The sequence below is a fragment of the Nicotiana tabacum genome, chromosome 23, assembly GCF_000715075.1.
Source record: "Nicotiana tabacum cultivar K326 chromosome 23, ASM71507v2, whole genome shotgun sequence".
Classification (NCBI taxonomy): Eukaryota; Viridiplantae; Streptophyta; class Magnoliopsida; order Solanales; family Solanaceae; genus Nicotiana; species Nicotiana tabacum.
In genome coordinates this window covers 12,068,600-12,080,981 of record NC_134102.1, presented here as the reverse complement: position 1 = coordinate 12,080,981, position 12,382 = coordinate 12,068,600, and the positions used below count along the sequence as shown (strand labels likewise).

Genomic DNA, 12,382 nt, shown 5'->3' with positions numbered 1-12,382 from the left:
GTATCACACATTGACAACCCCCGTCTAATGACTCATTTACTCAAATTCCGACATTTAAAACTAGAAAATAGCATAGAGACTCCACTTTTTCTTCCACGTTAAAACTCTGAAAACTCCGACGACCGTTGTCTCCTTTCAACGTCGTCGTTTTCATCGCCCCTCATAAACCCAAAAAAAAACGTTACAGCTTTACCAATCAACGAAACACACAAAAACTCGAATTTTCTGATCCCAGTCAACTCTCTCTCCGCCTTCTTTGACTAAGTCAAACCGGATTCGATATATCAAAAATATCTCTACCATAACTGTCCAATTTCGAGTTGAATTTTCAATTTTTTTTAGATCTGATTTGAAAACCCTAAATTCAATGCTGATTTAGGGTTTATAGTTAGGGGTTTTTGTTGACGTACAGGTTGTACAGGGTAGCTGAACATGATGGTATCGAGAGGATTATTCGGGTGGTCCCCACCACACATACAACCGTTAACGCCGGTGTCGGAAGTGTCGGAACCACCGGAATCTCCATCTCCGTACGCGGATACCGGCGGCGATGCTATGCAGGTTGAGTTGGAGGAGGAGATGGATGCGGAGACAGAGGAAATGGAGCCGCCGCCTACTGCCGCTCCGTTTTCGATGCTCTTCGCCTGTGCCGACCGACTCGATTGGGTGCTTATGGTTGTTGGATCAGTTGCCGCTGCTGCACACGGCACTGCTTTGGTGGTTTATTTGCATTACTTTGCCAAAATTATTCAGTTGCTCAGTCACCGTTCTGAACCGGCTGATGAGCTATTCCACCGGTTTTCTGAGGTACCTACTGCTGAATTTTGTATCACAATAGCTATTTTTCTTATCTGCAATCAGAGGGGATCTAGGATTTGAACTTTACGGGCTATGGATTCTAGTACAATGGGTTCTAAATTTAATTTTTGTACATATTTTAGTTAATCTTGTTAAGCTACTCGTTTATGCGGAACCTATATAATTGAAGCCTACGTCAGCCCCTTTTCTCAACAAATCTTTATTGGATAGATTTCATGAGGTACCTAGAGCTGAATTGTGCACTGACTATAGCTCTTTTTTATTCTGTTTTGAGATTTATGTGTCAGCTAGTGTTAGTAAACCTCACATTTACGGAGTATGGAAATGAAAGGCGTTCAAAATGAAAGCAAATGGGCATTGATTAGTTGCAGCTGTAGAAATCTTTGTCTGTTGTACTTTTAGCAAAGTTTGCTTGTATGTTGACAGTCGAGTGGGCTATTACTGATTTGTGATTGTTGTTTAGTGAAAGTGATAAAAGATTTGCTTTTCTGGATAAGACAGGAAACTTTTTTCTCAGATTATAGAGGGTTTCTGGCACAAAATCAATGTTAATAATTGAATAGAATACTGTTGCGTCTATGTCGTTTTATAGGATTAGGCGTGGACTAGCAATTGCATTTGCTTCCCCCATTGTTGTCAGTGCGTTAAGTAGCCATCAATAATTAATCATTGAGATGTAATCACAATATGCAAAATCTACTTTGGAAACGAGTCTACCAAGTATTTCTAGCTATTACATAAAGTTGGAAAAAGACAATCCCTATTCTAATCAAGAAAGGAAATAACTAAACAAGGAAAGGAGATAATAAAAACAAGGATAGGAAAGTCCATATTCTACAAGGAAAATAACATGGAAAGTATAATTCTATTAAGAAATGGAATCATTCTTTTGGAAACAACGCTGAGATGATTTATCCAGATGACTTTGAAATCCATGCTTTGGTGTGATGTGCTATCTCACTTCTTAATCCAGCACAATGCACTGACGTGTATTCTTCAGTAATGTTCTCCTCAACTTGTTCCGAGCAATTCCCATGCCTCAAAACATAGAAATCTTGGCATAAATCATCAAATGGATCTCAAAACACCTTCTAACCAACTATTGAAGATCACGCAACTCTTTAATTACGGGATCTTACGCAATCGGCTACATGCTATATGGGATCGTATCACAAGTTGTGGTAGTAAATGATTATAATACAAGTACAAACATTGAGATAGAAAGATGTCTTGGCGAGTTAAAATTGAATCATGTGGGTGTAATGCATGATCTAATAGGACCATGCAGAAGAGATATTAGAAAAGGTTACCATATTGGGTTTGTGATTGATCTGGTGCGTGACAACTTTTATATTCTCCAGTAAACAAGTCAGTCTATTGACTGCACTTACAACAACAACAACAAACCCAATGTAATCCCACAAGTGGGGTCTGGGGAGGGAAGTGTGTATGCAGACCTTACCCCTACCTCCAAGAAGGCAATCTATTGACTGCACTTATCAATCTATTGACTGCACTTATCACCAAAAAAATAAAATAATTTAAAATAGATGTAGTCTATGCCTGCTTCGCCAAGGTATATAGTAATTGTTCGGATTTGACATGATAACAAACATTAAATGTCATTTCATTAACAGATGTGCCTATCAAAGCTGTGTAGAATAATTACACTAATCGTAGAAATCATGTGGATATCAGTTGGGACATAAAATGGGAATCCCCAATAAAAGAATTAAATGCTATCCATCAGAAGAAGGAAAAGATGGTATTGTATATTAGGATATAAAGATTTATCTCATGTTACTTATATACGCATCTCATTTAAGAGTTATTCTGGGGCATCTTCCTTGGTATGACACTTTTCCCTGATGTACGAATAATTCTCAAAATGCTATTAACTGACTTGAGAGGAATCTAAATTGGTCTCTATTGATATAAATGCAATTAATTCCTTAACCATTCTTTTTATAGGAATTAGGAAATATATTTCACTAATAGCACACCAAGCAGGTGTAAAAACTATCTGCACTCAATGTTTGTGGCTCAACTAGAATAATCTATTTAGTCCAGAGGGAACATTTTACGCGCACCTTTGCTGTGTGGAGGCAACGGATAGCATTAGGACTAAAGCAGAAACATACAACCTGATATCTGTTCCACAAGCATTAAACAGGATGAACGGTTTCTATCATTGCTGGCCGAAAGCCCTGATTGTCTTGTACTTGTCTTCTTCCGCTGTCCAGTTAGGTGAATTTAAAAGCGCCATTGGTACAGCAAATGGTGGATGCCGTTCTTTTCTCTAGGCTTCTAAATTTTCCTGTGCTGTATTTATTGATGTGCATTGACGAAGATGCTGTCATGCTTGTTCTGAATTAATCACATTAAAACTTTTTTGGTTGTGTTGATTTCATTTGTATTAGTTTGTGCGAAAGAAGTTTTTAAAATGAATCAGGTGGTGGCCGAGCTGGAATCGTTTGTGTAGGAAAACACATACTGTCGGACTAGGTACGAAATGAATCATTTATGATAGAGGTCTGAGAAAACTAAGAAAAGAGGTATAACTTCTGTGAGCTTCCTGTCACCTATCCACAGAATGATCTCCTCATTATCTATAATGTGGACCACGATCATCTGATTGACATGAAATGAGAGGTCTTACATCCTTTTTCTTTAATGATTCAATCATGTCTGGAAACCGTAGTTAGGATGACTCACTGGCCAAATGAGTTGACCGTCCTTTATTTGCCAATTACAATCACCACTTATCCAGAATTCATTTATGTGCTTTCTGCTTGTGTATTAAATGTTTCTTCAGTCACTATAGTATTTGTACATCTTTATGCAAAATTGTTCATGAAGGTACTATCAGTTCTGGAAAATAAATGGTGCCTTTGCAAGTGACATCTATATCTCTGACTTATCCAAAAAAAGTGACATCTGAATCTGTGTCCTATAAGTGCACGTAACAAGAAGTTTGGTAAAGGGAGAGGTACTGTTTTTGGTGAAGTAGATATTTTCGGAGAGAGGTTGGACCTTGTGGTCTGTGAAGTGTTGCTTTCACTGAACTATGTAAAACCAAATAACACACCGTGGATTTTAACCACGTCGACTAGGGAGATACTCTCTGTCCAAAAGAACGGCATGGTTTGAAGTACAAGGGTCAAATCATCTAATTCTTGAGCAAAGTCACATACACATCTTGTACATATTCTTTGACCTTAACTTGGTGTTTATTAATCAAATTTGTTTTGACTTACTAAAAAGGATCTGTTTGTTTATATGAATTGCGCAAGTTTTTTTGATTTTTTTAAAATTTACATATTTGGAAACTACAAAAGTGCTAGATATCACTATTTTTGTTGTTAAAAATAGGTAAAATTATTGTGAATAAACTGTTCTCTAAGAAAAGACAATTTGATTATCCATGTAGTAATAATAGTGGCAAATAATTTAGGAGAGTGGGACCAACAATATAAGGAAAAAATCAACAGTTTTAAAGATTGACTAACATGATGATGTTTTGCGTTAACGGTTTACGTTTTAATGTTTTAGCAATCAATGCGTGTCCACAAGTTCAAAGGCAATCTTTTCGAGATTTTTCTTTGAACCAATTCTGTCCATTAGTTTCTATTGCATGTAATTTAACAGAATTTGTTGCCCATAATTTTTAAAGGTCCTGAAATGTTAGTCCTAGTGTTGCAAAACTGGTATGTTTCTTTGGTGTAGTTGGTTCTCGCTGACTTGTCATATAGGGCTTGGTTCCTTGGTTTTTGGTACCCGACCATCAATTGGAAAATGAGTAAGAAGATGGAGAGACAAGAAGTGTATCTAATACTCTTCTACCCAAAAGCCCCCAAAAAAGGATGGTAGAAGAGAGAGTGAAAATTTGTCGTATTTGCGAGCCACACTGGACGATGATAGTTACTTCAATTTTTTTCCTTGGTCTTTGTTATACTTGTTTGCGATGTTTAACCAAATATTTTTTTAACAGTTCAAGTTATCTAACAAAGGTCATATTTTTCACAGCTTGCCTTGACTATCCTTTATATTGCTGGAGGTGTTTTTGTTGCTGGTTGGATTGGTAAGCTAAAATTTCTCTAGATATAATATTGTCCAATTTAAAGTTTCTCTTGTGTCCATCATTTGTTCTAATTAATCTCTGTGATAGAGGTATCATGTTGGATTCTTACTGGAGAACGGCAGACTGCAGTGATCAGATCAAGATATGTTCAAGTGTTACTGAATCAAGATATGAGTTTCTTTGATACCTATGGAAACAATGGGGACATTGTTAGCCAAGTTTTGAGTGATGTGCTACTCATCCAATCTGCTCTTAGTGAAAAGGTGCGTTCAGCTTTCTTTTACTTTTTTTGCTTTGCTTCGACAATGACTTCTCCTCATCCTTATCTTAACTGTGCTATGACAGGTTGGGAACTATATTCATAACATGGCTACTTTTTTCAGTGGTCTTGTTATTGGATTTGTCAACTGCTGGCAAATTGCGCTCATAACTTTAGCTACTGGCCCTTTCATTGTTGCAGCTGGAGGAATCTCAAACATATTTCTTCATAGACTCGCAGAGAACATTCAGGATGCATATGCTGAAGCAGCAAGTATAGCTGAACAGGTTTCGTTTTCTCCATTATTCACTGATTATTCCCCCATTTTGGGAACTTCATGAATTGATATCCCAGTTATTTCTTCCAATTGTTCCAGTCTTCGAGAATGTAAATTAACCCTTTTGGTTCTCAAAGGAGCCTTTTTTATTAAATAGGGCCTCAATGGAATAAAATCAAAAATAAAATGGTGATTGAGTTGGAAATGGATGTAGTTGTTGGTCTTTCCAAAGTTTGGTTTTACTATTAATTCTCCTTTAGTTTTGTTTAATATTTAATTACCTCAAAGATAAATAGTATGAGGCTTTAGTGATTGAGCATAGAGATACCATATCATCAAGGCGGGATGTAGAAATATGCTCGTTGGAGTTTTACTAGTTTAAGGTCTGTAATGAGCTATTTGCTGAGCTCAATTGAAGGCTCGTCTCGATCCGTGCATCACACACATGGTGCATCTCGGCCTTTCTCTGGCTTAGGGATGGATGAATCTGAGCCGTTAGGTGCACAGTGGAGAACAGTTGTCTTCACCCACTCACTCCAGAAGCTTCGGTCACGTGATGGATGTGTGTAACAACAACAACAACATACCCCACACTATGTTGTTGTTGTTGTTACACACATCCATCACGTGACCGAAGCTTCTGGAGTGAGTGGGTGAAGACAACTGTTCTCCACTGTGCATCTAACGGCTCAGATGTTCTCCACGTGATGGATGTGTGTGTGTTTGTGTATTTTATGTATTTGTATAGTTAGTTGAGCTGATTCCAGTCAGAACAAGACACGTATCCCTAGGAAGTTATTTTTTCTTGTATAGATACACAATGTACAGATATTTTCAATACAATTTTACATTCTTCCTTCCAAAATTTGCTTTCTTCTTCGGAATTCTACAAAATACTACATTTGTGAATTTAAATGTCTATGGAGAGTTTCCTTGAACTTTCCGTTCGCGCAATGCAGGCAGTTTCGTATATTAGGACACTGTATGCATTCACAAATGAAACTTTGGCCAAGTATTCATATGCAACCTCGCTACAAGCTACACTGAGGTATGGTATATTAATAAGTCTTGTGCAAGGACTTGGACTTGGCTTCACATACGGGCTTGCTATTTGTTCCTGTGCCTTGCAACTATGGGTTGGAAGATTCCTGGTCACACATGGAAAAGCTCATGGTGGTGAAATTATTACAGCTCTTTTTGCTGTAATTTTAAGTGGCCTGTGAGTATCTCTTTCACACATCTTACCCTCCTCCCTCATTTGTTGTACTAAAGTTATGCGATTCACCAATGCTTCTATTAATACAGTGGGCTGAATCAAGCAGCGACAAACTTCTACTCTTTTGAGCAAGGGAGAATTGCAGCTTATAGGCTTTTTGAGATGATAAGCCGTTCGTCCTCCATTGCTAATAATGAAGGAAGCACCCTTGCTTCTGTACAAGGAAACATTGAATTCCGAAATGTATATTTCAGCTACCTCTCTCGCCCTGAAATTCCTATCTTGAGTGGATTTTATCTCACTGTACCTGCTAAAAAGACTGTAGCCCTTGTTGGCAGAAATGGTTCCGGAAAAAGTAGTATTATACCACTTATGGAGCGATTTTACGATCCTACATTAGGTAATATTACCATTTAAGTTCTTTTCTGCAAGTTGCAATTCGTTGAGGCAGGCCAAAAAAATTGATGATCTTTATTGATAATTACTTGCAGGCGAAGTTCTGTTAGATGGAGAAAATATTAAAAATCTGAAGCTGGATTGGCTCAGAAGCCGAATCGGCTTAGTCACCCAGGAACCTGCCTTGCTAAGTCTAAGCATCAGAGATAACATTGCTTATGGACGAGATGCTTCTTTAGATCAAATTGAAGAAGCTGCTAAAATAGCACATGCTCATACGTTTATTAGCTCACTGGAGAGAGGCTATGAAACCCAGGTATTTCTCAGTTGTCACTGTACTTTCAAATGTTCAACTTTTTGGCCTTCTTCTGATACTTATTTTTTTTCCTGCTTCATAATTCTTTTAGGTGGGCAGGGCTGGTCTAGCTTTGACGGAAGAGCAAAAAATTAAACTCTCTGTTGCTAGGGCTGTTCTTTCAAATCCTTCTATCCTTCTTCTTGATGAGGTAACTGGTGGACTTGATTTTGAAGCTGAAAGATCTGTTCAGGGAGCTCTGGATCTCCTCATGTTGGGCAGATCAACTATAATAATAGCAAGACGACTTAGTCTTATCAGGAATGCTGATTACATTGCCGTGATGGAGGAAGGCCAATTAGTAGAAATGGGAACGCATGATGAACTGATAGCATTAGGTGGCCTCTATGCGGAGCTCCTTAAATGCGAAGAAGCAGCAAAACTCCCTCGCAGGTGCAATACATGAGTCGACTGAGCAGTTAGATGATTAGTTTGTTATAAATGATTGTTATGCCTATAGGGCATTGCATTAAAGGTTCTTTTGATAATATACAAGTCCCCCTTTTTATCCTCAAAAATATTTCTTGGTAGTTTGTTTTCTGGTTTTAGATTATTGCACATACTTAGTTACATGCCTTTGCTACCATCATTCAGGATGCCAATGAGAAACCACAAGGAGACTGCAGTGTTCCAAGTTGAAAAAGATTCTTCAGCTAGTCATAGCTTCCAAGAACCTTCTTCACCCAAGATGATGAAATCACCATCTCTTCAAAGGGTTTCTGGTGCCCATGCTTTTTGGGCAGCAGATGTTACATTTAGCTCTCAAGAATCTCCCCACAACCGTAGCCCGCCACCGGAGCAAATGGTTGAGAATGGTATGGCCTTGGATTCTGCTGACAAAGAACCATCAATAAGAAGGCAGGATAGCTTTGAAATGAGACTGCCCAAGCTTCCTAAGATTGATGTTCAATCTGCAAATAGGAAAATGTCCAATAATTCTGATCCCGAATCACCGGTCTCACCACTGTTGACATCTGATCCCAAAAATGAGCGTTCTCACTCACAAACTTTTAGTCGTCCAAACAGTGAATTTGATGACTTTCCTATTACATCCAAAGAAGCAAAGAATACAGAGAGTCGAGAACCACCATCCTTCTGGAGACTCGTTGAGCTTAGCCTTGCAGAATGGCTTTATGCTCTACTAGGGAGCACGGGTGCTGCAATATTTGGTTCCTTTAATCCCCTTCTGGCGTACGTCATTTCACTGATTGTAACAGCATATTACAGAACAGACGAAAGGCATCACTTGCGTCGAGATGTTGACAGGTGGTGCCTCATCATAGCCTGTATGGGTGTAGTGACTGTTTTTGCCAATTTTCTGCAGCACTTCTATTTTGGTATAATGGGAGAGAAAATGACCGAGCGAGTTCGTAGAATGATGTTTTCTGGTAAGGAGTGGTTTCAAGTAGTAACTGTTCCTTTCCTAGTCTGTTTTGTTTCTTTTGCACAGTGTAAATACATGTTCTATAAATTTTATTACTTGATAAAAATTAAGTGTAAGTACATGTTATGATAGTTAGTGATCTCATGAATGCTGATGCTTTTTTCTGTTGTTCTCATTCTTCAACAGCAATGCTTCGCAATGAAGTCGGGTGGTTTGATGAGGAGGAGAATAGTGCTGATAATCTATCTATGCGCTTGGCAAATGATGCTACATTTGTCCGTGCTGCTTTCAGCAATCGGCTGTCCATATTCATACAAGATACTGCAGCTGTTATTGTGGCTGTTCTTATTGGGATGCTACTTCAGTGGCGGTTGGCACTTGTGGCATTAGCTACTCTTCCTGTTCTTACTGTGTCTGCTGTTGCGCAGGTTTGTTTAGGATGTAGAGTGTCACGACTTAGTCACTTACTCATAAAGCAGAAAACATCATATTTCATATTTTTATAGCAATCTTATCTTAAAACATCCTGATTGACTTCCCTGGACCTCTGACACTACTCGCGAGTCGCGAGGGATGTGACTAATCTATTTTAGAGAAACCAGATTGTCCCTTTGTCATCTTCTTTCCTATCTCCATAAAAACAATAAAAATGGTATTGTAGAATTCCGATCCTGCAAAAAGCTAGTTGAAAAAGCAGAATCTAGTTAATGGCATTCAATTTTTCAATTTATCATCTCTTCGTGTTCTAGTGTTTAAGCACTAATCAATACTCATAGTCCTTGCTTACCCGGCCTCTCACATGGATCTCAACTTTATATGCAGAAATTGTGGCTTGCTGGGTTGTCAAAGGGTATTCAGGAGATGCATAGGAAGGCATCGTTAGTCCTCAAGGATGCAGTTAGAAATATCTATACAGTTGTAGCATTCTGTGCTGGTAATAAGGTAATGGAGCTCTACAGGTTTCAACTGCAGAAAATATTTAAGAAAAGCTTCCTCCATGGTGTGGCAATTGGTTTTGGTTTTGGCTTTTCCCAGTTTCTTCTTTTTGGTTGCAATGCTCTTCTCTTATGGTATACTGCACTCTCTGTAAAGAATAATCATGTGAATGTAACTACAGCACTCAAGGAGTACATGGTGTTCTCCTTTGCAACTTTCGCACTTGTTGAGCCTTTTGGCTTGGCTCCATATATTCTCAAAAGAAGAAAATCTCTGAAATCAGTGTTCGAGATAATCGATAGAGCACCAAAGATTGATCCAGATGACAATTCAGCCTTAAAACCTCCAAATGTCTACGGAAGCATTGAGTTGAAAAACGTTGACTTCTCATATCCATCTCGTCCTGAAGTCTTGGTATTGAGCAATTTCACTCTCAAAGTCAACGGAGGGCAAACTGTAGCCGTGGTAGGTGTTTCTGGCTCGGGAAAGAGCACGATTATATCTCTGATAGAGAGGTTTTATGACCCTGTAGCTGGTCAGGTTTTACTTGATGGCCGTGATTTAAAGTCATACAACTTGAGATGGTTGAGGAACCATTTAGGTCTTGTTCAGCAGGAACCAATTATCTTCTCAACCACCATTAGGGAAAACATAATCTACGCAAGGCACAATGCTAGTGAAGCTGAGATGAAAGAAGCAGCTAGAATAGCAAATGCTCATCATTTCATAAGCAGTTTGCCTCATGGTTATGACACACATGTTGGGATGAGGGGGGTAGATCTGACTCCTGGACAGAAGCAAAGAATTGCAATAGCTCGTGTTGTTTTGAAGAATGCACCTATTCTATTATTGGATGAAGCCAGCTCCTCTATTGAATCTGAGTCGAGCCGAGTGATACAGGAGGCTCTTGATACTCTGATCATGGGGAACAAGACAACCATTTTAATTGCCCACCGAGCTGCCATGATGAGACATGTTGACAACATAGTTGTACTTAATGGAGGGAAGATTGTTGAGGAAGGTACCCATGATACGTTGATGGCAAAAAATGGTTTGTATGTCCGCCTGATGCAACCTCACTTTGGTAAGGGATTACGTCAGCATAGACTTGTTTAAATGATGCGACTGAAGATACTATCCATCTTCCATGAAGCTGGGAGTAGTAGCAGAGTCCAGTCTCCAAATCCCTTGTGTAAGATGCTCTGCTTCAACTTGGAAAGATCAAACCAAGAAAGAATGACGAGAATTTCTAATAACATTGTTTGCCATTATCACCTTTGTGCAGTGAAATTTCGGGGGTAATTAGACTGATGCATTATTCAAATTGGTATTGACGATGGGCGTTTGTAGCATTTTCTTAGCTCAGGAGGGTAGGATGTCAGGACTAGAACCATATTCTTTTGGAGGCAGGGTTCGGTAGATCAGGATTATGCTCCGTCTCCTGATGATGGTATATTGATTTGTTAATTATAGTGGAATGAGTAGCCATAGCTTTGATCAGGTGGAGGTTACATCAATCTTCTGTATTCTTTTCTTTTGGGGTTGTGTTCTGTGTGCTGTAGTCTTCATTTTTCCCTATCAAAACTACCCTCTTTTCTGCTGTATATTTTTCTTACATGGAAGCTATAGAAAGCCGGGAAAGAATTGCAAAGGAATATAATGTAACATTTTGTATATATAGAGTAGAGATGATTTATGATTTCTGCTTCATTTTCTGCCTGTATATTGCTTACCAATTTGGTTCTCAAGTACTTCGGAGTATATGGTTGGATTAATTACTGTTGATGCACGTAGGTGTTTGAGAGTTTCTTTCGTCTTTGATTGTCTTATCATATTGCCTTGCTGATTTTATTGTTTGTGTTATTGCTTCCTTTTGCATCTTCCCTCGAGTCGATGGTCAATCCGAAACAACCTCTCTACCTTCACAAGGTAGGGATAAGGTCTGCGTATACAATACCCTCATACTCTACTTGTGGGGTTTTTCTGGATTTTTTGTTGTTGCATGAGGTGTTTAAGAAAATCACCGATGGGAAAAGTGAATGAGTTTTAACTTTTATAATACAATACAATACATTATAAAACGATGGGTAATAACCATCCAAACAAGCTGTAAAAGTTTTGTTAGGATGGCGATTAAGATTTGAACCATGCTATAATACCATGTTAAATCTTGTGAGAATCTCGATCTTTAGAGGTTAATTTGTTAGCCAGAGAAAATATATTTTTACTTAATTATATTCTACATATATCCTCATTCAAAGGCTCCTTCTAGCTCATTCTTATTCTGCCACTGAAGTTATGTTACTTGATCATTTTAAGTATGCCATCTTCTGTCTTCTTGTCCTGATGTGCTTCGGGTAAAGCTTGATAAGGGTCAAATTAGGGAAATTGAATACGTACAACATCGAACACTTGTTGGTTATCGTAGATTCAAAATACTTGAGATTTTTCCAATCTTAGGAAAAATAATATTCAGATTCTATGGAAAGAGCTAAGTGAACTACGATAAGCCAGAGAGATTTTTGGTGAATGGAGATAGTGAAGAGGTTGATATAATAAGGAGTAGAGAGATTAAGATGATGCCATTTGGTGTTGGGAGGAGGATATGTCCAGGCTATGGCTTCGCTCTACTCCATTTACAGTATTTTGTAGCTAATTT

General features: G+C 38.5%; 1 protein-coding gene across 1 annotated transcript; it reads left to right on the top strand.

Annotated features, from left to right (window-relative positions):
* Nucleotides 1-11,395, top strand: LOC107791250 (ABC transporter B family member 20-like). Its single transcript, XM_016613275.2, has 11 exons — nt 1-807; nt 4,846-4,900; nt 4,988-5,163; nt 5,246-5,446; nt 6,396-6,655; nt 6,742-7,052; nt 7,144-7,364; nt 7,456-7,796; nt 7,998-8,791; nt 8,974-9,215; nt 9,610-11,395. Exons 1-11 carry the CDS (start codon nt 433-435, stop codon nt 10,837-10,839), a joined length of 4,206 nt encoding a protein of 1,401 aa, XP_016468761.1. The 5' UTR covers nt 1-432; the 3' UTR covers nt 10,840-11,395.
* Nucleotides 11,396-12,382: the final 987 nt, after the last annotated feature.